The sequence below is a fragment of the Mustela nigripes genome, chromosome X (assembly GCF_022355385.1).
Source record: "Mustela nigripes isolate SB6536 chromosome X, MUSNIG.SB6536, whole genome shotgun sequence".
Taxonomy (NCBI): Eukaryota; Metazoa; Chordata; class Mammalia; order Carnivora; family Mustelidae; genus Mustela; species Mustela nigripes.
In genome coordinates, this window is record NC_081575.1 from 122,787,418 (window position 1) to 122,813,503 (window position 26,086).

The window sequence follows — 26,086 nt, forward strand, 5'->3', positions numbered from 1 at the left end:
GTGGAGCATAACAAATAGCATGGAGGACATGGGGAGATAGAGAGAAGGGAGTTGGGGGAAATTGGAAGGGGAGATGAACCATGAGAGACTGTGGACTCTGAAAAACAATCTGAGGGTTTTGAAGGGGTGGGGGGGTGGGAGGTTGGGTGAGCCTGGTGGTGGCTATTATGGAAGGCACATATTGCATGGAGCACTGGGTGTGCTGCATAAACAATGAATTCTAGTACACTGAAAAGTAATTTAAAAAATTTTTTAAAAAGCTCTTTCATCTTCATTACTGAGTAGTTTTCCAGTGTATGGATGGACCACACTTTGTTCATACTTTGACCTCTGGACGGACAGTTGAGTTATGTCCCATTTTGAGCTATTACAGATCAATCAATCTGTAGGGCACCTGGGGGGATCAGTGAGTTGAGCATCTGCCTTCGGCTCAGGTTGTGATCCCAGGGTCCCACGATCGAGCCCTGGGTTAGGCTCCCTCCTCAGTGCGGGAGCCTGCTTCTCCCTCTGCCTGCCACTCACCCTGCTTGTGCGTGCTTTCTTTCTCTCAAATAAATAAAATCTTTAAAAACAAAACCAAAAGCAAATCAATCTGCTATTTTCATATGAACATCAGCATTCACTTCTCTTGAGAAAATACGTAGGCGTGGAATGGCCAGATCACACACTACATGCGTGATGAACATTTTAAGAAATTACTGGGCAGTGTCTGACTTGCAGTTGATCTAATGGTATGTATAGAATCACCAGAAGAATCCAGATGGAAGCTTAGTGTTCACAATGACAGATCATAACATATCATATCATAGCCTCACAGCCCACCAAAAACCAGGAATAAGTCTAGCAAAATGCACCAAAGGACTTTACTTAAAAAATTAACATATTGGGAGAAATTAATAATTATCCAAAAGTAGAAATACATGAAGTCCACTGAGTGTAAAACTTAAAAACTTTAGTGATATTAGTCTTTCTAAAACCCATCTATAGATTCAACGCAATCCCAGTCGAAATTCCAGAAGATTGTTTGTTTTCCAAGACACTGCAAAGCTGATCCTAATATTCGTACAGAAATTTAAAGGAAATGTAGAAGACGTAGGGAAAAAAGAAAAACGTTGAAGGGCTTGTATGATATAGTGAGACTTTAAAGCCTCGGTAATTGTGGCAGTATGTGACTGGTGCAAGAAAGGGAACAAAAATGAAAGAATCGAAAATCTGGAAATGGATCCATCCACATATGGAAAAGGAAACATGACAAAGCAGGGGTGTCGGAGGAATAATGGTGTTGCTGATTACCCCATGCTGTTAATGGGGTAATCTGTTAATGACAGACCCCCACGTAACAGTTGTGAATGTTGACCCCGAACTCATTCACTCCCTAACATCCATTCCCACGGATTATACACTTACCTATAAAAGAGAGAAACAATAAAAATTCTGTGAGACAACCAAAGTGATTATCTCCAGGACCTTCGTTTAGGGACAGATTTCCTAAAGAGGAAACAATACATAGTCCTCATCAAGGAAATATGAAATCCTGGCTAAACTATGAACTTCTATTCATTGAAGGATGCCGTGTGAGGATTCCGAAGGGAACAGAGTAGGAGAACGTATTTATACTGTACTACTGAGAAGAGCTTGTATCTGAAATATATATAAATTGTGAAGACAAACTTAAAAAAAAAAAAAAAAAAGGAAACGCCGCAGAAAGACAATGTTCAAAATATTTGAACAAGCATTTCCCAAAGAGTCAAATCTTGATAAGCACCTACCTAAGAATTGGCTTAAGTCAACTCAACGCCATCTCATACATGCCAAGTAAAACCATGAGGAGATGCCCCATGTGCTCATTGGCACTTTGGAAGAGAGCTGAAGACCTCAAGCCATCAGGACTCCCCGACTCCACTAGGGGAGCAACCATTTGCAAAATCGTTGGCTGAATCTATTAATGCAAAAGCATACACATGCGTGCCCTCTGATCGAACAACCCCACCATTAAGGAGAACCTCTCCAAAAATGCTTAGCAAGCGCAACAAGATGCATGTATAAGGGCTTCCTAGCAGGGCTATCCGTGTTACCCAATATGGCAATGTGTCCTCTAGAATTAAACAATACATTATACCTTCCTACACTTTGATAATATGCAGCCTATGGAATCAATGAACTGTCAAATCCCTCAATAAGATGAATGGATCTCCTAAAGATGTCAAGTCAAAGACACCAGACCTAAAAGTACATAGTGTTGGATCCCGTTCATAAGGACCTCAAAAGCCCTCACAAGTGAGTGGTGTGGGTCAAGGTCAGGATAGCCTTTCCTAGTGACTGGGCGGGTATGAGAGGTCTTTGGGGGGTGAGTTTCTGGATCTGGATTAGGATTTAGGATTTTTTTTTTCACTCCTAAAATGCATCAAGATGTATACTTATCACGTATCACAGGCACCCCCTTTTTTTCATGTATGTCATCCCTCAACAAAAAGTTTTATGAAAACACAAAGATGTTCTAAGAATCCACAGTAAAAACAACCGAGAACTTCAAAAAACAAAAAAAGTTTTAAAGTTCCTTTAAAACTTCAAAAACTTTTAATTAACTTTTAAATTCCTTTCAAACTTCAAAAAACTAAAGGGCGTTTTCATTAACTTCATTTCCTCACTCACGAGACTGGAGCACATAACACTTGGCTATGAAGACAGTAAATGGCAAATATTTTTTTCTCTGATACATTCATTTATATATGGGAAGGAAATTAGACATTCAGCTTTCATTTTAAAAATCGAGACTATCTTGTCAACGCTGTTGCCATGATTCGAAGGCTGCTGTCTTCAATAAGGATCCCCAATTCAGGACCTAGCTCTGTATATTGATAGGCATTTATGAAAATAATCTTTTTTTTTTTTTTTTAGACTGGGTTCCAGGTCTCCAAATTAAAGATCCAGAATCAATTAGTCAATAATCAATAAGACCGGTAGGTGGCAGTGACGTTTCATAATTAATACCAAATAAGGCCCTCTGCCCAGGGGTACTCACCCCAGAGACTGTGAAAGCATCCCTTCCTTTTTATTTATATTTGTTTTTTCTTTTTTGTTTGAAGTTTTAATTTAAATTCTAGTTAGTTAACATATAGTGTAATATTGGTTTCTGGAGTTGAATTTAGGGCCGCATCCCTTCCTTTGACTTATTTATTTTTTTCTAAAGATTTTATTTATTTATTTGACAGAGAGAGATCACAAGGAGGCAGAGAGACAGGCAGAGAAAGGGAGGGAGGGAAGCAGGCTCCTTGCTGAGCAGAGAGCCCGATGCGGGGCTCGATCCCAGGACCCTGACATCATGACCTGAGCTGAAGGCAGAGGCTTAACTCATTGAGCCACCCAGGCGCCCCATCCCTTCCTTTTAAAAGTGTGAGCCCTTTATTGCTTTTAGAGACACATGCTTCTCATCAGTCAAGCCCTGGGATGTCTTCAAGAGTCCATCACCACAACGCATCATTCACAGGTGGTAGGAACGAAAGGCGGAAACAGATGGCGCAGGAATAGGAGATCGAAGGATGAACCAGATACCCCGAAACACTCTTCCTGTGTATATTCCTTTTATTCCAGCAAAGTGTGCAATGTGCTGTGGACGGCCAGCGTAACCCCCACAGCTGTTTAGGGTTGAGTCTGTATTTACATATCCAAGTGGTTTTGTTTCCATCTCCAGCCCTTTCTCCAGCAGCTGCCCATTCCTGAGCTCTTTTCTGGATCTGTGTCCTCCTCCCTGGGAAATAGGACTCACATGAGGGGTGCTCAGAGTACTCTGCCCAGAGCCTCTTCCCCTCTGAGTGTCCAGGACATGGAGAAGTGAACTTGACAGAGTCTCAGACACCTGAGTACCTGCCCCCACAACCGCCTTTTTACCCTTGGATCATCAAAGACAGCACCCCTCTGGTCATAATTACACATTTCAACAGACAAGAATGCCTTCCTCTTCTGCCTCTTCATGCTTGGAGGATCGCTTCTTCCTCTGAGCTCTTTAATACAAATCAAAGTTACGCATCCAGGTGGGTCATCCTATACTCCTTCCTCCGGCTGCTTCCGCTGCAATCTGCAGACACAGGTCCTTCACTGCAGGGGCCTGCTGTCTGGAAATGTTTGCAAGGCCTGGGGTGTGGGAGTGGAGCTCCTGAGCTGCAGCAGGGCCAGTCCACTAGGGCTGCCAAGACGAGAGACTGGAGTTCCACAGTTACCTGTGAAGACTAGTTGATTATCCTGAACTGAGCACACTCAACCCACCCAGGGCGTCATCTCTCCTGTACCCACCGCTGGCCTTGGGCTCAGACTGCCCTGAGCAGAGCAGGATGGCAGCCCCAGGTCCCATCTACAGACCCCACTTCCTGCAGAGACACAGAAGGGTTTTCATTTTCAATGCCATTCGTTCTCTTGTATGAGGATTGTTCTGAACCCACTTTTCTTCACTTCTTAGGATCTTTTCTCATCACCCTCCGTAAGGATGGGGTTGGGTTCAGGACCACAGCAAACTTGTCCAAGGGGCACTGCAATCTTCTGCTATGGATAGAATCAGCTGACCCCATGTCTGGGCAGCTGTGGTGGACTTGTGTGCTTGGATTGCCACGGTCCAGCTCAGCAAGCATTGAGGGAACCCCGTGCTGAGATGGAGATTCTTTCTGTTGACTTTGCCCTGAAGCCCTGTTCCCTTTTGCAGGAAAATCTCTCCTTGGCCTGGATCAGCCGGCTTGGGTCGAAATGCTGCTTGTAAACACACAGACACAAGGACATCTGTTGTGGACGTCAAAGGTTCACCAACAATTATGAAGCCAGAATTAAGGTATGAAGCAAACACCAAGAAAAGCCACAGCAATCAAGGAAATCAAACTTAAAGAACCAAATGTGGAGAAGACGGTTTTAGTGGAACCAAAGGTCTGTTCGCACTGTGAGTATGTTTCTGGTTCTTCTGAGATGGGTACAGCATGGGCCATGGGATTCAAGTCTCCTAGAGTTTCTGCAAAATCTCTGTCTACACTGGGCTTCCTTGATTTTCAGGACTGGTGACAACCCACGGGGTCCCACAAGCGGCCAAAAGATCCAGAACCCACTCTTGCTTCTGAAACAGGGTGGCGGTCCTTAGGAATTGGGGTGGCGTCCATGTGATCAAGAACAGGTTTTATCAATCACGTAGAGATCATTGTTTCAAGTGATTCTTATTCAGACAAAGCTTCTAGACAAAGTTAGAAAACAGCTAATACATAAGACCAAATGATAGAACTTGATGAAAACGGGATCATTGGGAATTAGAAAGAGGGTTGATGAATGAGTCAGTGGTCTCTAGAGAAACAGAAGTGATAAGACTTACAGATTTACAGGGAGGTATTCTGAGAGACTGGCTCATACAGTGATGGAGGCTGGCAGGGTCCCAATCTGCCTTCTGTAAGATGGAAGCTGAGGAAAGCCAGTGGTGATACTCCGTTGGGTCCAAAGACCCAAAAATCGGGAGCACTAATGCTTGAGGGCAGGAGAACATGCAAATCCCAGCTGCCACATAGCAAGTCTGCCCTTCCTCTGCTTTTTGTTCGATTCAAGCCCTCCGTGGGTTGGGATGAGGTCCAACCACCTTGAGAGTTGGTGTGGGGTGGTCTTCTTTATTCCACGTACGCATTCAATAGCTCATGTCTTCCAGAAACACCCTCAAGGAAACCCCCAGAAATGACATGCTACTATCCATCTAGGCGTCCCTTAGCCCAGTGAAGCTGATGGATAAAATCAACCATCAAGGTGCAAAAGGGTTTTCTGAGCAATACTTAATTGAGTCCACATGTCCACTAAACATTTCGTGGGAATGCTGAATTTTCTTATTGATCCCATTACAGAACAAGGAGTTGTACACATACTATAAGAGCTTAACAGATCGATTCTTCACATTCCTACAACAAGCAGACGCCTTGTCTTGAACTCACATGTGACACATCCTGGGGCCACATCTGGACTGTGAGGGGGCTTCCTGTACCATCAGGAGGAATGAGAAACCAGAAAACACTCCTTTTCTCCTATTTCTCTCTTTACTGTACAAAGCTGAGGGTCTTCTCAATTTGTCTGGGTTGATGTAAAATCCAAACTCAAAGGCTATCAACAACTTGACAATGCAATTTGTTCCATTTTATAATCAAGAATAGAGTGACATCTACAGACACATTTGCTAAAATTTATATAGTGATTATTCCAAATCAATGAGACACAGTTTTCCCAAACCTACGTGAAGCGCATAGAAAAATATGATGTCCCTTGACATCATGCCCCAGATCCATCCGAGGACAGGCATTCAGCAAACCCAGCCACAGTAGAAATGAGCACATAGGTCAACATTAATCTCCAAGTCATATTTGCACTGGTGGTTTGGTAAAAGCTCTCCAGATGTAGAACCATGTGGCCTGGCAGCTGGGTTCAAGGGAGATACAAGCAGTGCCTTTCGAACCTGAAAACTTGGGGACCCCACAATATCGGGATGAGACCCAACACCTATCGCCAGGGTGCGTATTAGCTTCCTGTGGCTCCTGTAACAAAATGTCCACATTTGTTGCCTATTTGGGAGGCATAAAGCAATGCAGACTGACCACCTTGCAGTTCTGGAGCTCAGAAGTCTAACATGGGTGTCACAGGGCTGATGTCAACGTGTGGGCCAAAGTGAGATCCTTCTGGTGGCTCCTGCAGACTGCCCATCTCCTGGCTTTTTCCCATTCCTCAAGGCCCCTGCAGCCCTGCAGGCTGTGTTCCCCTAATGCCAGCAGAAAAGTGTCTTCTCATTTCTCTATGGCCTCTGCTTCTTCTATAACATGTTCTATCTGTGAATCTCCCTCTGCCTCCCTGTATGAGGACCCTCATGGTGATACAGGGCCCACCTGGAAAACCCAGAATCATTCTCTGGAGGTCCTCAACCGGACCACACCTGCCAAGACCCTCTTCCTGATAAGTAGCATGTTTAAGTTCCCAAGATTAGGACGCGCACATGTCCATGGGGGAGCATTATTCAATGTACCCCCCGGGTCACGGTGCAATAATCTACACGAACACAGGAGCCCCTCAAATCTAGAGCAGTCTGCAGATGGGGCCATGTTCCCTCCCTCCCTGGGAGCCCCAGGAGCAGGCTCTCAGCTCTGTCTCCTTGGGGAGCCAGCATCTGATTCTCTGATTCTCCAGGCACACCTGTGTGGAGGTTGGGTTTACTTACGTCTTCTGAATGGCATCCCTTGGGTGAGGGTGGGGTGTCATCCGTGACCACAGTCTGTTCTGAAGGACCCTCAGCAGGCCAAGGCTGGCTGGACCCTGCTGCTGGTTTTGTACACAGCTCCCTGATGCCAGCCTAGACAAAGAGGGATGCACTTGGTAAGTTCTCCTTACATCTTTAACTCTTTGGCTGCCCTGGGGACCCTAAGACCTGTCCCATCCTCTTTGTGGCCAGTGCTCTCCTACCTAATCATCTGCAGTCAGTAAACATAAGCTTGCCCAAGGAATGGACACAGACTTAGGAAGCTGGGCATATAAACAACCTATCCATGTTCTGAGCGGGCCATGCACAGAGCCTAATTCTCTGGAAGCAAAAGCAAGCGCTCGCACACCCCTGGGTGGACACAGAGATCCCCCAAGCCCATGGGGTTCCCAGCCATGTGACAACTCACAAGGTGGGCTGTGATAAAACAGGTGACAGGTGCTCCTTCAGGAAGCTGCCACTGTCCTGGCGAGAACAACCACACAGCACACAGCTCCTAGAACTGTTCTCAACTGGCCATATTTCCCAGAACTGCCTGACTCCACGTCTTAATTTCCTGTCCATACAACCTCATGTCGAGCAAACCACCCAGCAGAAAATAAGAGGCAACACAAACACAGATAAACTCCTATTCCCTTGCATGAAACGTTGGAAGAAACAGAGTCCTTCCAAAGAGAAGCAGCACCTAGTTCCACCCAACAAAAACAGGACTGAAGTATGGATTCTCTTCCTTTTCCCATCAGTGCGATGGCGGGTGGTTAACTGTGTGGTACTAATACACATCCTGATCATAGCAATGATTAGGTAATAAAGTTTCCTAGAAACAAACTTCAAGAGGTCTTTTGCACGACAGGTTTATCCACAGTATACTAGCTACACAAACACGCCTATGTAGGGCAGGAAGGGTTACCATTTCATTTCTTAAAAAATCAAATTGGTATCAATCAAGAGTTTCCAAAATCCTCTTCAGCAATGCCCTCCAACAGCTACTTGAATTGATGATGAACATTGGCAAGTGTCTCCTCGAACAACATAGTAATCAATCATCCGCAGGCACTTAGCTACAAGTGGCTCTTTCCCTGATGAAGGCGGCTAACTGAAATAATCTATTTATGCACCAACCCTCTCAATCACAGCCACATTTTGGCTCATTAAACATTCATGATTTTGAGCCAGAAAAACAACAAACCAGGGTATTTGTCATCCTTTATGAAATACAGCACGTAGAAACAGGAGGGAGCACTTCAAGAAAGTACACCAGGTATCGATTTGATCATGCAGAGTGTATGCCCTTTCTCAACCGCGGCTTTTAGAGGGTGTCACCCACTTACGGAGTGTCCTGGAGATGCATGTTCTTCCTCAACCCGGAAGCTTCCGTAAAGAGGCAGGATGCTGTGCTGGTAGATTTTCCACCAGAGGTTAAGGAAGGACGTCTGGTGCTGGTTGGCCAACCCGGAGCCCTCCTCCAACACCGACCCCGTCTGGGGGTTATACTTGTAGTTCCATGGCTTTGTGGGCCCCAAAAAGTGGACTACCTTCACGCTTGAACCAAATCTAAGGAAGAAACACAAAACATTCTACTTTCCACTTGGAAGTGATTCTACACACACGGAAATTGCCCCCAAACCCCAAAGCATGTCAAAGACAGCAGCCCATGAATGCTTTTCTCAACCCTACTATGTAGACCTGCACTTTTTTGCTTAGAGATAATTTTTTTTTAAACAATCAACACTGCAAGTATTTCGTTTTCTACCTACAGAGACACATAATCATCACCCAGTGGGGAATTCCCTCACACTAGAAGAATAAACCAAGAGTCTTATAAAGATGGACAATATGGTAGATAGCCCAAAACCTCATCTCCTTAAAACAATAGGGACCCCCCCCCCAAAAAAAATCACTTTTATAGTAGATGACCCAAGCTGCAAACAAGAAAACTGACTTCTCTTACAAGATTCTGAATTTTCTCCTCTCAACCTTCCTAAATATTTTTCCGTATAATCATCTTCCCATGAAATTTTAACACTACATTCACACCAAATATCCATGTTCTGTATGTATAAGTGCTCTCCAATTATCTTTTCCTATATTGTGCTCAGATTTTTCACTTTTGTTTACAACAACATCATTCTTACAGCAGCGAATCTCAAACATTTTGGTCCTGGGACACCTTGATGGTCTTAAAACACACAGAGGACCAAGACTTTCACTTTGTCCATATGCATCCTACCTGTCTGTATTTACCACAATGGACAACAAAACTGAGAAATCTGAAAACCGATTTAATCAATTCATTAGAAATCAATCGACCCATGAGATGCAGATGTTCTTGTGACACTTTTTCATGATAAATAACTGTATTTTTAAAATACAGTTGTCAAAAGAATGAGTTTGACCATCTTGAGAGGAGACAGCTGCTTTCTCCTCTCTGGGTCTCCATTCAGTGCATTGTTTCATTTTATTTTTTTTTAGCGCCTTGTTTAGTCATATCATGGAGTTTCTGTAAAATCCTGCTGTACGCTTATTTTAAAAAAGAGGGAAGAAAACATAACATCTTAGAAGACTTATTTTTTAAGTCATTTTGATGGCAGAGATTCGAAAGAACCATGGAGGTTCCTGAGACCACCCTTTGGGAACCACTCCCATTCAGACTTATGGTCTTGACTACCTACAATTTAAAGCAATAAGCAAGCAGAGGGATGATCTAGTATTTTCCAACCCCAATTCCAAACACTTGTAAAGAGTCTAGAGACAGGGCTGCTTGAAGGCAGCAGGCCTGGACGGTTATAGAAAGTGGAGAACTTACCGTTTGAAAGCAGGGCTGTAGGTGTACGCCGTGTTACTGCTCAAGTTATAGATGAACGGCAAGTGCTTGTTGATGTCTGCCGTTGACCAGCTACTGAAGAAGCTGTTCAGTAAGCCTTGATCTGCCCCTAAATGGCGAACACACACCCAAGGAGGCCCATCACGGATGGTAGAGCGCTTCAAAGAATTCAAGATGTGTTTGAAGGGCTTAACCCACCTGCACGTGGGGTCCCATTTTATTTCTTCTCTCTGTCTGCTACAATATGACCGTTTTTCTCAAAAAGGATGGATCACCCAAACCATTCATTTTAACATGCATATTCTCTCCAAAACTTTCCACCCATAACCCAAGCCATGGATAATGAACCCTCGTAGTGTCCCTCGAATTCTCAACTCTCGCAATGAATTCTATCCAGGGGCCACAGTGCTGTATGGGCAAATCCTGGTCCTTGCCCACAGATAATTCTTCATCAGTCCTCTATTTTCTTCTACGGGACGACAATCCTAGCATTGTCCCCATCTATCTTTGCTTCCCAGAGTTGTTACCTTTATTCTCTACCAGGGCTCTGCCCAACTGAGCCTTGCATCCACTTTTGTAAATAAAGTTTTATTGGAACACAGCCATGCTCATGTACGTATTGTCAATGGCCACTTTCACTCTACACCTGCACGGTTAAATATTTGCAGCAGATTTCAGAGGATCCATGATGCTGGGGAAAAAAAAAATCTATTATCTGGTCTTCAGAGAGAGGTTTGCCTACCCTTTTCTGTTTGATCAGGATTGGGGAACCGTGCTTCCTACTCACTGAAGATATTTTCTTCTGTGGTTTTTCTCTGCTGTGTATTTGCTCACTAACTTCACTTATTCCTGTTACCCTGTCTGGCCACATTTTTCAACCATACCCTTGACTGACTTATGCTGTTGTATCTGGGGGAAGTGAGGGTAGGAAAGGGGTATGGGACCAGAAACAGCCCCATCCTCTTCCACCCATTTCCAGCTTCCCATCACTCACCATCAAAGCTGCCGTGGTCTGTGGCATGTTGCAGCAAGAGGCCATGCGTCTCCAGAGACGGTTGGAAGACAAAAACACCACTGTTGAAGCAGTCCGGCCATCCGGGATCGGGGGCTGCAGAGAACTCTGTCCTATCAAACAGCTCATCGATATTGGCTAGCACCTGGCAAAGCAGAGCATGGAGGAACCTGTAGCACCCTTCTCTTACCTCCAGGATGCAGGTAACAAATGCAGCAGAAACTTGAGGATGGTCAACGTCTAGTGATTGGAAACCTGTGCCCACTTTTCTTTCTTTCTTTCTTTCTTTCTTTCTTTCTCTCTTTCTCTCTTTCTCTCTTTCTTTCTTTCTGTTTTTCAATTTTATGTATTTATTTGACAGAGAGGAGTGGGAGAGGGAGAAGCAGGCTCCCCGCTGAGCAAGGATCCCAATGTGGGCCTTGATCCCAGGACCCTGAGATCACGACGTGAGCCAAAAGCAGATGCTTAACAGACTGAGCTACCCAGGTGCCCCAGTTTTTGGACTGACTCTCCTTTTCCGCTTACATTCGAAAGAGAAGGGTGTGTAAGACGGCTCTCTGGCTTATTTCAAGTGATTGATGGAACACAACTTCTGAAAGTAAATTATTTTCTCAAGGTTCTTAAAATTCTCCACGGAACTCGCCTGACTGCGTATGCTCTTTAGTCTACCAAATGTAACCAACGAAGCTCGGAAAACACATGAAGGGAGAGGTTCGCAAGTCAATGTAATACATCGGCTGCCTTCTAGAACTTGCCTACTGATTACAGACCCCTCCAGCACCCACTGACTTTCCAAACTGTGCTGTTTGGAAAAAAGGAAACATGACTCCAATTGTGTTACTGGTCATATTTTCCTCTGCACCTGTCCATCTTCCTACAGAGCTCCTTTGGCACAACCAAACCCAACCAGAATGCATGCCAACACCCTGACTCCATGTTACATTTCAACGTTCCAATGGCTGTTTTGGAAAGCAGCCATCCCAAGCTCCTACACTGCAGGCCACTACCCCAACCGACTAGAGGAGGATACCTCAGCCTCAGAAGCCCGGTGTCCCAGTCCAATCCAAACTATGTAAGTCAAGATGCAATCAAAGCCAAATATTTTTTCTAATTGTTCTATTTTGTGTAGATAAGACCATGGGATTATAAAGCCCTCCTAGGGAAGGAGCATGCCTTCAAATCCGTTGGTGTCCTGGGCAGGGTCAGAGCCGGGCTAGCATTGCGTTATAGCTGATTTTGATGCACTGAATGTCAAGGCTGGTGACACCAGTGCATGTTATTTGCTGGGAATCCACACGTAAACACTAACAGCCTCCTTAAAAAGGAAAAGGCATTATCTCTGAGGGGTTTCTTATCAAGTGGAGCATCTCGTCCTCATCATACCCATGTACTCACCAGAGTATCTGCATCCAGGAAGACACACTTGCTATAATGGGTGAGGGTCCAACAGTGAAGCTTGGTGAGGGTGACCCCAAGCTCAGGCCTCTTCAGAAAGGCCAGGTGGATGTAGTCTGCACTGTCGATCAGGTTCACCTCAATTACCTCATCAAACACCTTCGAGAGGATAGCCCTGGAAAGACACACACTAGGTACTAGGAGAGCAAGGGAGCATTCAACACAGGACATCCTATCCCTTCAAGATGACATCCCTTTGATACTCACACACATGAAGCATGGATCCCAAACCCCATCAAAATCACCGCAGTCTTCACGTTCAGGCTTTATTTTTCCCATGGAGTTTGCATACTTTTCACTCATACTTAAACGTTACGCACACTTGAACATCTTGACAACTGTACCCAACTGTCTTAGGTAGACTGACTCCAGTCATCCCTTAGGAAGATAATTCTCTTTGAAAACGGCATGGGACATGGGAATGAATGCTGAGCAGGCAGAAACTGACAGATGGCCACTACAATCTCCACCAGTTTTTACTTTATGTATTTAAAAACTACATTGTTAGTTGCATACAAGTTCAAGACTCAAGTTTTTTGAAAGACTGTACTTTTTATCAAAATGAAACTTTCCTCTATTCCTTTTTCCTTTCTCTCTCTCTCTTTTTTTTTTTTTTGACTTAAATTCTACTTCATTATAGATTGGAATGTCTTGTGATGCCGAAAAATTAAGAAGGAGCCAAAAAAAGATGAGGGCATGTCAAAAGGATACAGGGAGTCAATCGGGAATTTGAATAACAAAACAAAAAACAAACAAACATAATATAAAATGGATATTCATGGGTCCATAATAATAACATAATTGAATTAATAAGTAAATGGAAAAGAAGGAGCAGCAATTTTTTAAAGAAAAATTCCAAATACAAAATGAATTAGAAATGAGGGAAACAGAAAATCACCATGAGGCTAACACCACCGTAATAATGATTGCTGACAAGGTTCACCAATGGATGCTAAAATGAATGGCTAAAGGTTTTGAAAGAAACAGCATATTTTCATATGTTGAAAGTATCTCCTCCAAGGTGTCCATCCATTATGAAGACAAAAATCATAACCCCACCGATAATACCTTAATGCTATGATCAAGGTTTAAATCGCCAGTAACAGAACACAAAAACATCCCATAACCTCAGTCTACTACTGAAAAAATAATGGACAAATGCAAGCCCCCCAAATTCTGTAAAACAAATGACTAGTACTCCTTGAAAATGTCAAGGTCGTGACACATGAGGAAAGAAGGAGAAAAAGTCATAGATGGAAAATCACAAGGGCAGGTATACTAACTAAGTCCTGGTTAGGAACAGAATCATATACTCTCAAAGGCATCCTTTATTTTCAACACTTTGTGTTGTGATTGAAGTTGCCTCCTGTACATGTCTAGGATACGGCTGGATTTTATGTCTACTTCTCTCTCCTTTAAATGGGGTTTTAAACCCGTTTACCTTTAGTATGATCATTGATATATTCGAGCGGAGTCCCCTCCTTTTTTTTTAAATGTGTATCAGAGTCTCTTCTTCTTTCTAATCCTTTCCCACCATCCACTGCAGGGATAACATTTTTTCCCACATTCCATGCATTTTCCATGAATGCTTGGGAAGTTGTACATATCCTTTCTAGTCTTCTAATGGTTACCACCCTCGTATTTCGACACACATTATTTAGAGCTTATATTCTCTACTGAATGCCAAGACAGCATCTCTATCCTCATTCCAGATGAGACAGGAACATCAGCCTATGTTCACGTCTGCCCCTCGGCCCCCCTCATTCACCTCTGCATGGAGAGCAAATTCCAGATTATTTTCATAACTGTGCCTCAACACAGTTAGAATTAACTTTGAGTTTGACTCATATCATTGGCTTAGTGTTAGGTCTTTATTGTAAGTTTTTCTTCCTTCGATTTACAATTCAGTGTGCTTGAGGATATCCTCAAGTAATTCTGCTCCCAAACAACATCCAGGGGTAAAATCTTCAAGCTTTTATGTATGTGGAACATATTTAATTTGCTTTTGAATTGCACAGATTTGGCTAGATATGGAAAACTCATTGCAAAATTATTTTGCCGCCTGGGAGGGTGGGGGGGGGTGTAAAACAGGTGAGAGGGATTAAGAGGTACAAACTTCCCAGTGTAAAGGGAGTAAGTCACAGAGGTGAAGAGTACAGCCCAGGGGATGTAGAAATAATACCGTCAAAATTCTGTACAGTGACCCTACTTATTTTGGTGAGCATTCTATAATGCACAGAACATCAAATCACTGTGCCACACACTGGAAACTAATGTACTACGCTACATCAACTATACTTCTGTAGACAGACACATGAAATTCCTTTGCCCAGAAAATGCGAGACATCCACTCTCTCAACCTGACCAACGCTGAAATGCTTTTAGCACTTTCCTCTGCTCTTGGTGCTCTGTTAACACCACCTCTGGGTATCGACATGTGTGTCCACTCATTCTGCTCGACACTCAAGGGACAGCATTCTCAGAGCCGAAATAGGAGAGGAGTTGATTCCTACAATTTGTTCTCTCTCTTTCACTCCTTTTGAAACTTCCATTAGGAAGCAGATGTTGGTGCTTCCGGGATCTATCTGTTATATCCTGTACCAGCTTGTATCTTATATTTTTTTTGATGCTTTTTCATCAAATGCTATTAAAAGTACCTACATCTCTGAGAAAGCACTATCTCATCGCCAAGGTTCCCTTGCTTTTAACCCAGTTATTTATGGAATTTATGGCATCCTTAGGGTTGTATAAAGATCCTGGAGCGGGGGCGGGGAGGGTGAAAGGCAAAAGAAATATCACTCCATGTTGCTACAAATAGACTGTGATGTATGTCCCCAAATCCCTTTGTTCAGCTCTGCCCATTTTCTCAAAATAAGTGCCTGGGCTGGGAATGAAATCTCAAGACTATAATTTGAAGCTTTTTGCAGAAAGATTACCCCACTCTGCCCTTGGGCCACACAGCCTGGAAGAACAGAGTGGTGGTCCTCATACCCACACCCTTGGTCACTTTCGGTCACCAGTCACTATTTGTCACTGGACCACAGGGCACTGTTCCTCAGCTCTCCCAGTGATTACAAAGTATGTAATGGGTCCTATAAATGCTAACTCGTTCTGTAATCCTGAACCTTCCCAAGATTCCTGGGTGTTTCTGAATATTTTACAGTTCATCTTGAGTGGACCAGGAGACTGAAGAAAGTCGGTGTGGAGAGCTTTTATGGACCCTGAGGAGACAGGAATGGAGGAAAGTCGTGTGTTCTTCTGGAGTCCTTTTGGTTTTATCAGGACCGTTCTATGAAAAAAGTATGACTTCCTCCAATCACCAGGGGGACTGACGGGCCAGCAGGCAACCAAGAAAGACCCCGTGTTTCCCATCTTGGTCTCTCAGGACAGCATCCCCTGCTCTGCGTCTGCTGGAGCCTCCGGTCTGATTCTGAAGGTCAGGCATCTGGACAAAGGGATGCGTTTCTCTCTAGGGACCAAAGAGCTCATCTTTGGCAAGAGGAAATATACTGTACAGATTGATTAAGTTGAAACACTTTGGAGAGAATGGGTTTTAGCCAATTTGCCTCTAGTCTAATGAAGTCATTCGATGTCAAAGACAAAGGTCTGTCCTCCAAAACACCAACATTTACAAAGACAGCTGACAACCTAGCTGGTCATACATATCCCCCATAGAGGTTCATACCCTCCACCATTGTGAGATCCATCGTCCATTTGTGACACTCGGTTTTAAGACTTCTTTGGCTATTACATAAACCAACAAGCCTCCTCCCCATGATAGATTTTGTAAATGTGTCCCTTAGTTGATTTGTTTGATCTTTTACTTTTACACATAGTATTTCTGACCTATAGAGGTCCTGGTGGCCTCTTCTGCTTTCATTTAAGACAGTTTCCCCACATTCAGATGAATGAATCCATCATTGAGATGAATGACCCATTTATGGCAAGGTCTGGAGACACTGGTTGTGGATGGTGATCCTACCAATATAAAATGGGTGGAGACCAGGGACACTGCTCCATACCCTCCAGTGCCCAGGATGTCCCAACTCAGAGAGCCATCCAAACCCACATGTCAATACTGCCCAGGCTGATTCACCCTGATTTACTGACTTCTAAGATTTTTCTATCCTTAAAAAATTTTTACCTTTACGCTCATCATCTACCTGAATTCATCTTGGTACACATGGATGTGCTGAATTATACAGAGGTCATGAACTGTCTTCCTTAGGGCACCATTTATTTTTCTATGATATACTTCGCATGGTCGTCCTACTCTTATGTATGTCAAGGCTTTTCTCATCTACATGTAAAACACAACCAAACCTGTAAATCAAGTTTGGGTATCAAGATTAGGATGGTTTCTTAAAATAAATGAACACATTCTCCCCCCCCCCCCTTGGCTCTGAGATAGCTCCTATCTCATGGAAATCCATTCATTGGACCCAACCTAACAGAACGTTCTTTATAACTTGCCCCGGCTCAGAACCTTCTACTAGATAAGCCTTTGATAGCATTCTCTGCTTTCTACCCTGGGGTACTGGTGAGCAGTCTTTTCTATGCCTTCTAGTATCAATGCAGGGTCATCTGAGTTTCCCTACAAGAATCGAGTATTTCATCAATCTCACCAGCAAAGTGCTCTGTGTCCTATTTGCTTTTAAAATTGAAGTTGCTTGCAAATTACTACTTTTCCACTTTAATTCTGGATACTTGTGTTTTCTGTCATCTTAATTTACTCTTAGATAATCCAACATTTGGACTTGTTTCCTGTTCCCCGTTTTCAGTTTTTATGAATCTCTTCTCTCTTGACTTACGTATTTTTTGTTTAATTTAATTTTTTTTTCCGACTGGATAATTTCTTTACTGATTTTAATTTTTGTATTGTTTGCCTTCTGTATTTTTTGTTTGTTTTAGTGTAAGATTTTTTTGACCTCGATAATTTATTTCTTCACTGATTTTAAAGTTTCTCTCTGGAATGCTTCTAGTTTTCCCCTTTGGTTTCTAGAGGTAGCATTCATATTGCGAATTTTTTTTTTTTTTAAAGCACCATAGAATTCAAGGTTTGATTTGTTCACTTATGAAGTGTTAGCAATTTCTGATTTAAAATGTCCAACGGTAATGCTGGTTTTAAATTCAGCTTGCCATTAATGTCTAGTTTTATTACAGTAAAGTCAAAGACTATAACATTCAATCCCTCCTCCAAGTGACACATTAAATGCCTCCTCGTACTGAGAGTAGAAAATCAATTTTTCTAAGTGGTCCATGCTGGTGAGAACAAAGATTACCACTTACATAATGCATAATATTTAAGAGATACCTCATGCATTATTCATTAGATCAATTTACTCACGTGTCTGCCTCATTTGTGAGTTAAACACTAGGAAAACTATAAAAATACTCTCCCTCTTCCGTTCTTTGTGTTTGCTTGTTATCAAATAGCATTTTTAAATATGCTTTATTTGATGATTGTCGGCGCACCAAGGATCTTGAGCAGTGTATCCGAAATGTGAATTCTACTCTTTATTATGTAGGGTTCCTTGTCTGGGTTGTTACGCTTAGAAAACTGTATGACTGTTTCTGCTTTTCCTTTCTTCTACGTGTGACCTGATAACTCTGTCCATCGTTTATTGGAGAACTATACCAGATAGAGGCCATGGGTGGGGGATGGGTTAAGGAAGTGATGGGGATAAGGTGGGGGTGGGTCACTTGTCATGATGAACACCGGGTGATGTTTCGAAATCCTGAATCACTATATTGTGCGCTTGAAACCAATATTGGACTGTAAGTTAACTAACTGGAATTTAAATCAAAACTTAAGGGGTGCCTGGGTGACTCAGTGGGTTAAGCCTCTGCCTTCGGCTCAGGTCATGATCTCAGGGTCCTGGGATTGAGGCCCGCATTGAGGTCTCTGTTCAGCAGGGAGCCTGCTTCCTCCGCTCTCTCTGCCTGCCTCTCTGCCTACTTGTGATCTCTGTCAAATAAATAAATTTAAAAGAAATATAAAAAAAACTTGATCGAAAATACATACATCAGATAACATGGGTCCTTGTTAAATGTGCATAGTTTAGTAAATATATTTAGGATGATTATTTACCCTCAATACCAGGTTTTCTTACTCGCCTCCTGTCCTTTCAGAAAGATCTTTCTCATTAAGTTGTGGTTTTGGATACAATGTTCACCCAGCAGACGACAATTTTTTTTTTCTTTTAGTAGCAAAATCCGTAAACACCTACATGCTTGAGAATCACTTCTGATCAACTGCTAATAACAGATAAACTTGCCCAGATGGCTTATTGGATGTATCCAGAAATCCTTATCACCGCAACCTTAGAAAGTCGTCAGTACACACACATCTACATTTACGGTCTTTATTTGCTTTGCTCCCCTCTGGTGATACCCATTTTTTTTTCTGGTGTTTCTTCACCATGGGGAATTTTTTTCATATAGGTCCTTGTTTCCAAGCCAGTTTCATTTGCTCTCAGCTTGGGAGCAGACTCCCCTCTGTTTTAAAGCTTCCTACTCTACACACTTCTGCTCAAATAGTGGGAAGCCTCTGACATTTTCCACATCAATGACTCTCACAGTCTGCAGGGAAGGTGGCATGGAATGGGGTCTCTAAAAAGTCTAGATTTTTAGCAATTTTTATTTGCTGTTAACTGGAGTATGATGTCCCCGCCTTCACCTGGAGAAACATTTTGTCTGCTCGGCCTTGATTTAAATTCTTCTCCGCCTTCACCTTGACAAAAAGTGGGCTGATGCTTCGTCAAGGAGCGGGTGGGCTCTCATTGCTTCAGACTACCTAATCCAAATCAGAACTGGCCTTTCAGATCTCAGCCCTGAGTGCTGGACAAGCAAACCTGACATCACTTATTTAATGATGTAGGGAGGGACAGAGCAGGAAACCCCTCCACGGCCCATGTCCTTGCACTGAGGAATGAATCCTCTGTGACTACTACAACCAGACTGAATTCCAGCACCGGCCCCAGCTCCCTTTCCTGGTGTCCCCTGCTAAGTGGGACAACCCCTTCCCAGAGCGGGCCATGCCAGCGATGAGCTCATACCAGAGATGAGCCCATGCACACTTTTCCAGGCTTCTGCAAACTCTGGGCCTCCCCATGCCCTCAAATGCTGCTCATGCAGAGCCTGACTCATCTGCCAACCCAACTTCACGAAGGTGTCCTCTAACCTTCCTCTCCTGCCTTCAAGACTCACCCCACCCATGAAAACCGCGGCCCTGTGCACACCGCCCACAGCCAAGACAAACTGGAAGAACCTCATGCCCACGCGTCTATCACTAAACACTTTCATCATTCTTTACGTTTGCCCTTGGCCAAGAGCAAGTTCTTCCATATTGCAGGCATCCGGACCATGCCCCAAATTCATGAAACTCTGTTCCTACAGCAGCTCCCTTCAAAAGAAGTCTCCATGCACATGCTTCATCCAGATGATGTCCGTCACCTAGGAGCATCCAGAAGGAACAAATGGTCTCCCTAGTGAACTAGTGCCACTTAGGATACTGTGGGGACACCACCATCCATGTGTCTACAGATGGGAACAAACCCACACTCGGGCTGGAATGCACAACCCACTCTACAGAACTAGGGTGCCAACAGGATCAGGTGTCCACACTTGCAAGCACGCGCTCAAGGACCTATAGGCATCCACCCTGTCAACCTAACCGTGGACTCATCCGTGACCTCCCATCTCAAGCCCTGCATGGCCATCTCAAGACATGGCATTCAGCCATTGTGAGAAACTCAGGGCATGTGCTCACCACCACAGAACAGCTTTGCACATGGCACAGCCCCGTGCAGGAACGTCCACTCATCTTCCCAGGGAACACTGCACACGGGGACGGAGATGCACAAGGACACAGAAACCCATTCTGCACATGCAAGATTCTGCAGAACCCCACGTGACCTGCTCCAACTTTCAACCTTAAAACTCTCACCTCCTCTACAACACTTGCTTCCTTTGGTGATGAACTGAGTGGACTTAGCATCAAATGCCCACTGAGTCAGCGGGAATTCCAGACCCACCGACGCTTCTGGGGACCTCCGAGAGCCACAGGAACCAGTCAGGCACCGGAGCATCTCCCCGACTTACCTGAGCAGACTGGACACCTGTGGGGTGATGAGCACCACCAGTTTCCTGGTCGCACGCTGGTTCCTCAGGGACTGTCCCAGGACCAGCGCGCCCTGGGAGTAGACGTCATTGGTGGCCAGAGTCACGAACGCCTGGTCAGACACTGCGGATGTGGACAAAGACACCACAGTCACGAGCCTGGTGGAAATCGGGAGGTGGCAGGTTCTGAAGCTTCACCAGCTGAATCAAGTAACTGCTCTATAGTTTACCAGTGTTTCTGGGAACACTTTACTGATGTCCTTCCTGCCCCCTCCCTACCCCCCTGTCCCTCTCCCTCCCTTCTTCCCTTCCTTTCTTCCTTCCATTTTTAGTAATCTCTCTGCCCAACATAGGGCTTGAACTCATGACTCTGAGATCAAGACTCTGAGCCACCCAGGCACCCCCCACATCTTTCACTTTGAAAACACACAAACACACACAGAAACACACCGACGGCGTAAGGAGCCTGCGAGTGATGCCTTATTTTTCTCTGCATTCGAGTGTAAAAAAAAAAAAAAAAAAAAAAACCTCACCCCAAACACCTGCATCTGAGACACAAACAAATCAAAACCTGTAAGCAACTGCCCAAGTATCTGAAGTAGGATCCAGACGCCTGCCCAACTCAGAACAAAACGAAACAGCAACACAAAACGATGCCCAGTTTCACAGGGTCTCACTCAGAGGGGACAAAATGCAAACAGAGGATCCAATTGACCGCAATTTCCAGTCTAAGCGCATCCTTGCGGTGGTGGTAGCTTTCATGGGGACTTCCAACCGGCTTAATTCCTGCTCCTCCGGGAGCGTGTTGCCGGGAGAGAGACAGCAGTTTAAAGAAATCCGGTGCAGGCTCCCGTGCTGTGTGCAGAAATTAAAATTCGCAGCACGCACCGCGGGGTGAGAACACACAGACCTCACTTCTCAAAGAGCAGAGAGTACTCCCCTCCCCGGGCCAGCAGCTCCCCAAGCGGGGCCCAGAGGACTGGCGTTCTCACTAAATATAACGTGACAAATGCAAACTTCTGAGGCCCCCTTTCCAGAATGGGGGGGCCACCTCCTTGACCTTCTACATTCCACGGGGGTAAATCCCAAAATGTGCCTGTTACAACAGGCTCCTGTCTCCCTGTTCTTGCTGCTCCTGCTGCTGCTGCTTTCCCAAATTAAGAAGGGTCTGTGAACTCCTGGCCTCTCCACCGTGAGTTGTGGGTTATTCTCAGAGAGTAAAGTTCCAAACTCAACTTTGCAGCTCCCCAGAGTATGTATGTATATATGTATCTGCCTGTCTACCCATCTATCCACCCATCATATCTATTATCTATCCAACCATTTATCCATCCATCTATCCATTCTTATGTCTGCCTATTTACCATTCATCCATCCATCAGTCCATCCATCCATTCATCTATCTACAATTTATCATCCATCTATCCATCCATCATGTCTATCTATCCATCCACGTATCCATCCATCCATCCATCCATCCATCCATCCCTGTGTCCTTCTATGTATCTATCATCCATCCATCCATCCATCCATCTTCCCATCTATCCATCCATCCCTGTGTCTATCTATCCATCATCCATATATCTATCCATCTATCCATCCATCCATCCATCCATCCAACCATCCATCCATCCATCATGTCTATCTATCCAAGTATCCATCCATCTATCCATCCATTCCTATGTCTGTCTATGTATCTATCATCCAACCATCTGTCCATCCAACCATTCGTCCATCCAACCATCCATCCAACCACCCATCCATCCAACCATCCATCCATCCATCCATCTTTCCATCTATCCATCCATCATCCATCTATCCATCCATCCATCCATATGTCTATCTATCCATCTATACATCCATCCATCTATCTACCCATCCGTTCATCATATCTATCTGTCATCAATCTATCCATCTATCATAGCTATCTATCCATCCATCCATCCATCTATCCATCTTATCTATCATATATCTATCCACCTGTATCGATGAGATGTTCGAGGGGCAGGAGACACCCCCTATGGACATATCTGAGACATGGGAACAAAGACTGGGGTCCTCTAGAGACCTCAGGGTGACAACAGAGTCCCATGTCCAGAACAGACCACGCTATGTCGGGATGATTGACCAGACAAGAGGAAGGTGCAGCTGCACTAGCTCAAGGGAAAGTACTAGACAAAATATAACACAAAGAGCAAAGTCACCAAAATTGGTTAATGCATACACTGGTTTTGCTGCATTTTGGTAAGGACATAAATGTAACTGCTGTAATCAGAAATATGGGTATATTTGGAGATGGGGTCTTGAAAGAGGTAAACTGAGGTCACTGGCGTGAGTCCTGATCTGCCAAGATTGGGGTCCTTAGGAACACAGACATACACACAAAGGGATGACCACGTGAGGACATGGGGAGAACGTGGTTTCTACACACGAAGCAGAAAGACCTCAGGGGGAACCCGCCTCAGCCCCACCTGGATCTAGGACTCCCAACCTCAGCCCCACATGGATCTCAGATTCCCAGCTTCTAGGACTGGGAGGAAAAAAATATATACTCTTTAAGGCATCCTATCTGGGGGATTTGTTACGGCAGCCCTAAGACCCTAATAAATTGGGGCATTAAACTCGGGAAGCAGACCCGGTAATGCCACACCCACACTAGAGAAAATAGCAGAGCAATCACCTGGTTACCCTCTCGGGCTCCATTTCTATCACTGTAACTTGCTACATATTTCTTATGTCAACAATTCAAACTGGATCCTCCTCAAAGAAAAATAAAATTCACAACCCATGTTGGTTGGATATTTCTAAAGAGAACATCGAGGTCCTTCTGAATGGAAGGTAATAGGAAGACATGAAAAGTACCCAACTAGATTATTCCTTCTCCTTAATCCTCTCAAGGATCACTAAGGAAACCGCAATCCAATTGTCGGGGTCTGTTTTGACTCAACCATGGTTGATAAATATGGGCCTCCGTCCCAGGAGAGTTATCAAACCAGACACCAGAACAATTAGATTTCCAACCATCTCAAGTTTCAGACCTACTTTGTTTGAACACATCAGCTGCTTCCACATGAGAAAGAGTCACGTGTGAGGCAGGGGGAAGCTGGGAGGTCCTGGGAGCAGAGCTGCTCCATGGTTCATGGAGGGGAGCACATCATCTGGGAGGGCTTTGGGGACCCCAAGTGACACACGGAGGACTGGTATTTGTCCTGCAGCTTCCTGATTCAATGAGAATCCTTCAGACATATCTCCTGTGGGCCCCGTGATTTGCAGGATGGACAGAGATAGTGCTGGGTCTACAGAAGGCATAAACTCTATCCTTAGGATAGAAGGATTCATGGTCCTGTCAACAGGGTGACACCAGAGCACCCTGGAAGAGCAGACCCCCTCTCTTCAGCGACCCCAACACACAAAATCACGCTCTGCAAGGAAGACGTGCCCATCTGAAGGCTGGCCACCAGGGCCCCACGCCTGATGTTGTGAGATCCCTCAAGGAGAAGAGCCACCATTAGAGGCACAAAGACAGACCAGTGGATTTTAAGGTAACAGGATGGAAATTCATTAACAGGTCTCCAGGGGCCACACGGTCTTGCTTTTAAGAAGTTACCAATGACCAAGTCTCATGGTGGCATCAAAGAACCTCCGTGACTGTCCCAAGACGTAATTAGAGTCCGCTGTCCCCCAACATGGCGCCAGGGTGGGGACTCGGGGAAACACAAAACACGAGTGGCTGTACGCCAAGCAATGATTTAAGAAAAAAAAAAAATTAATATTCTCTCAACATGAAGTTCCACCCAAAGAATGTGGTGACTGAGAGTTTCAAACAAATCTGGGAGAAAGGTTCATTTTTATCCATTTCTGGTCCTTGTGCATCTTCCACTCGCTCCATTTTCTATCCACCCTCCCCCCTCCCCAAAATAACACGGCCAGCTTCCCCCTCCGTCCCTGCCCTTTTACTCAAAGGTGGTTTTTGTTCCCCAAATACCCACGTCAGGTCTTCGAGCACATTCCAAGGCTGATGGAGATGCGTCCAAAGGTTGCTCATTGAATGCTGCCATTATACAGACCCTCGCAGGTTTGGGGGGGGGGGGGTGGTTTTCGTTCTGGGGACCTGCAAACGGCTCCCGGGAACAGAGAAACCCGTTCTGCTTCTCCTCCGGCTAGATTCCTACAGCGGGAACCACAGGAAACCATGCCTCGGGGCCCGCCACAACCATTTTCCTCTCTGAGGCCAGACAGGGAGAGGGCAGTCTGGAAACTGCTCTGTGATTTTACCAGATTGCTCCTCTGAGACAAAGTTACCTGTTGTTTAAGAAAAAAGTGTGTGTGTGAGGGGGCTCATGGATGGTCATGTGTGGTCTGGGGCGAGGTGGAGGTCTTGATAAAAACAGAAGATGTCTCTCTCTTACGGGTTAAGGCCACAATCCCATTATGTAATTTCTAACCCTCTGAACTGTCCACATCGGATGTCCACAAGCCCCCTGGAAAGGCAGGTGCCTAGCAGTAAATCTGATCCTTGGTGGGGGCCTGCCCTTGCCGTAAGCCCCAGCCGTGTGGCCAGCCCTAGCCCGCTGCCCTGCTGGCGGGGTGGGGTGAGGGGAGTTATCTCCATTTTACTGGAATAACGAAGTGTGCCTGTGGTCTGAACTTGGGAAACCCCAAAGGCACTGTGTTCCTAAACTTTTAGGGACATGAGCTTCCTATCTGTCTACCAGTAGGTCAGAAAAGCACTCAGTGAAATTTTGTGCTCCAGAAACAAGCCCATTTAAAGTCCTAGGGCTGCGTTTTACAGAAGGGAAATTCAGGAATCTGGAGGCCCCCCCGACCAGGCTATAAATGGACCCCTCCAGGCGGGTGAGACTCAGCCCTTCTCCATCTGCGCCTGGCAGGGCCAGTCTCTGCAAACCCAGGGACACGCTGGGGAGGCCCTGGGGAGACGAGGGGCTTGGGGGTGATTGTGCAGGCAAAGGCGGCGGGGGGGGGGGGGTTCTCCCCAGAGCAGATGCATCTCACAGGGACCAGTCGGAACAGGGAGGCTGGACAGAAGGCGTTTGCAGACTCACCCGGCATGGTTTAGGCACAGTGGGGCCGCCGTGCGCCTGGGCTCTCTTGGGCGTGGTGGGTGAACTCTGCCGCCTGAGGCAGGGCCCAGCGGAGGCGTGGTCTCCAGGGGACCCTCGCAGATTTCCAGGCCTGCAGGCGACAGCTCAGCATTCCAGACACCCATAGCTGTACCCCAACCCACAGCCCCCTTATCCGCCCCGGGTCAGCTGTGCGCCACTGAACGGAAGCCACAGCCACGACCCCCACGCCCTGCACCTCGCCCTCCGTGCTCCTGGGCAGCCTCTGCCTTACAGCCAGGCTCCCCGCGACGCCCGGTCCTTGCCCCAGAGTCCCCTGCAACCGTCTGCGCCCCGCTTGTCCT

General features: G+C 45.2%; 1 protein-coding gene across 5 annotated transcripts in view; it reads right to left on the bottom strand.

Moving 5' to 3' along the window:
• GYG2 (glycogenin 2) overlaps positions 1-26,086 on the bottom strand; it is a 36,844-nt gene that overhangs the window by 9,751 nt on the left and 1,007 nt on the right. For all 5 annotated transcript variants that reach the window (XM_059385326.1, XM_059385327.1, XM_059385329.1 and 2 more), the window contains exons 2-8: positions 25,725-25,854; positions 20,644-20,785; positions 12,481-12,655; positions 11,068-11,230; positions 10,056-10,182; positions 8,581-8,803; positions 7,211-7,342 (exon numbers count right to left, since the gene is read on the bottom strand). In XM_059385326.1, the coding sequence (XP_059241309.1) occupies positions 7,211-7,342; positions 8,581-8,803; positions 10,056-10,182; positions 11,068-11,230; positions 12,481-12,655; positions 20,644-20,785; positions 25,725-25,731 (969 nt within the window). In that variant the 5' untranslated portion in view covers positions 25,732-25,854. The remainder of the gene's footprint in view (positions 1-7,210; positions 7,343-8,580; positions 8,804-10,055; positions 10,183-11,067; positions 11,231-12,480; positions 12,656-20,643; positions 20,786-25,724; positions 25,855-26,086) is intronic.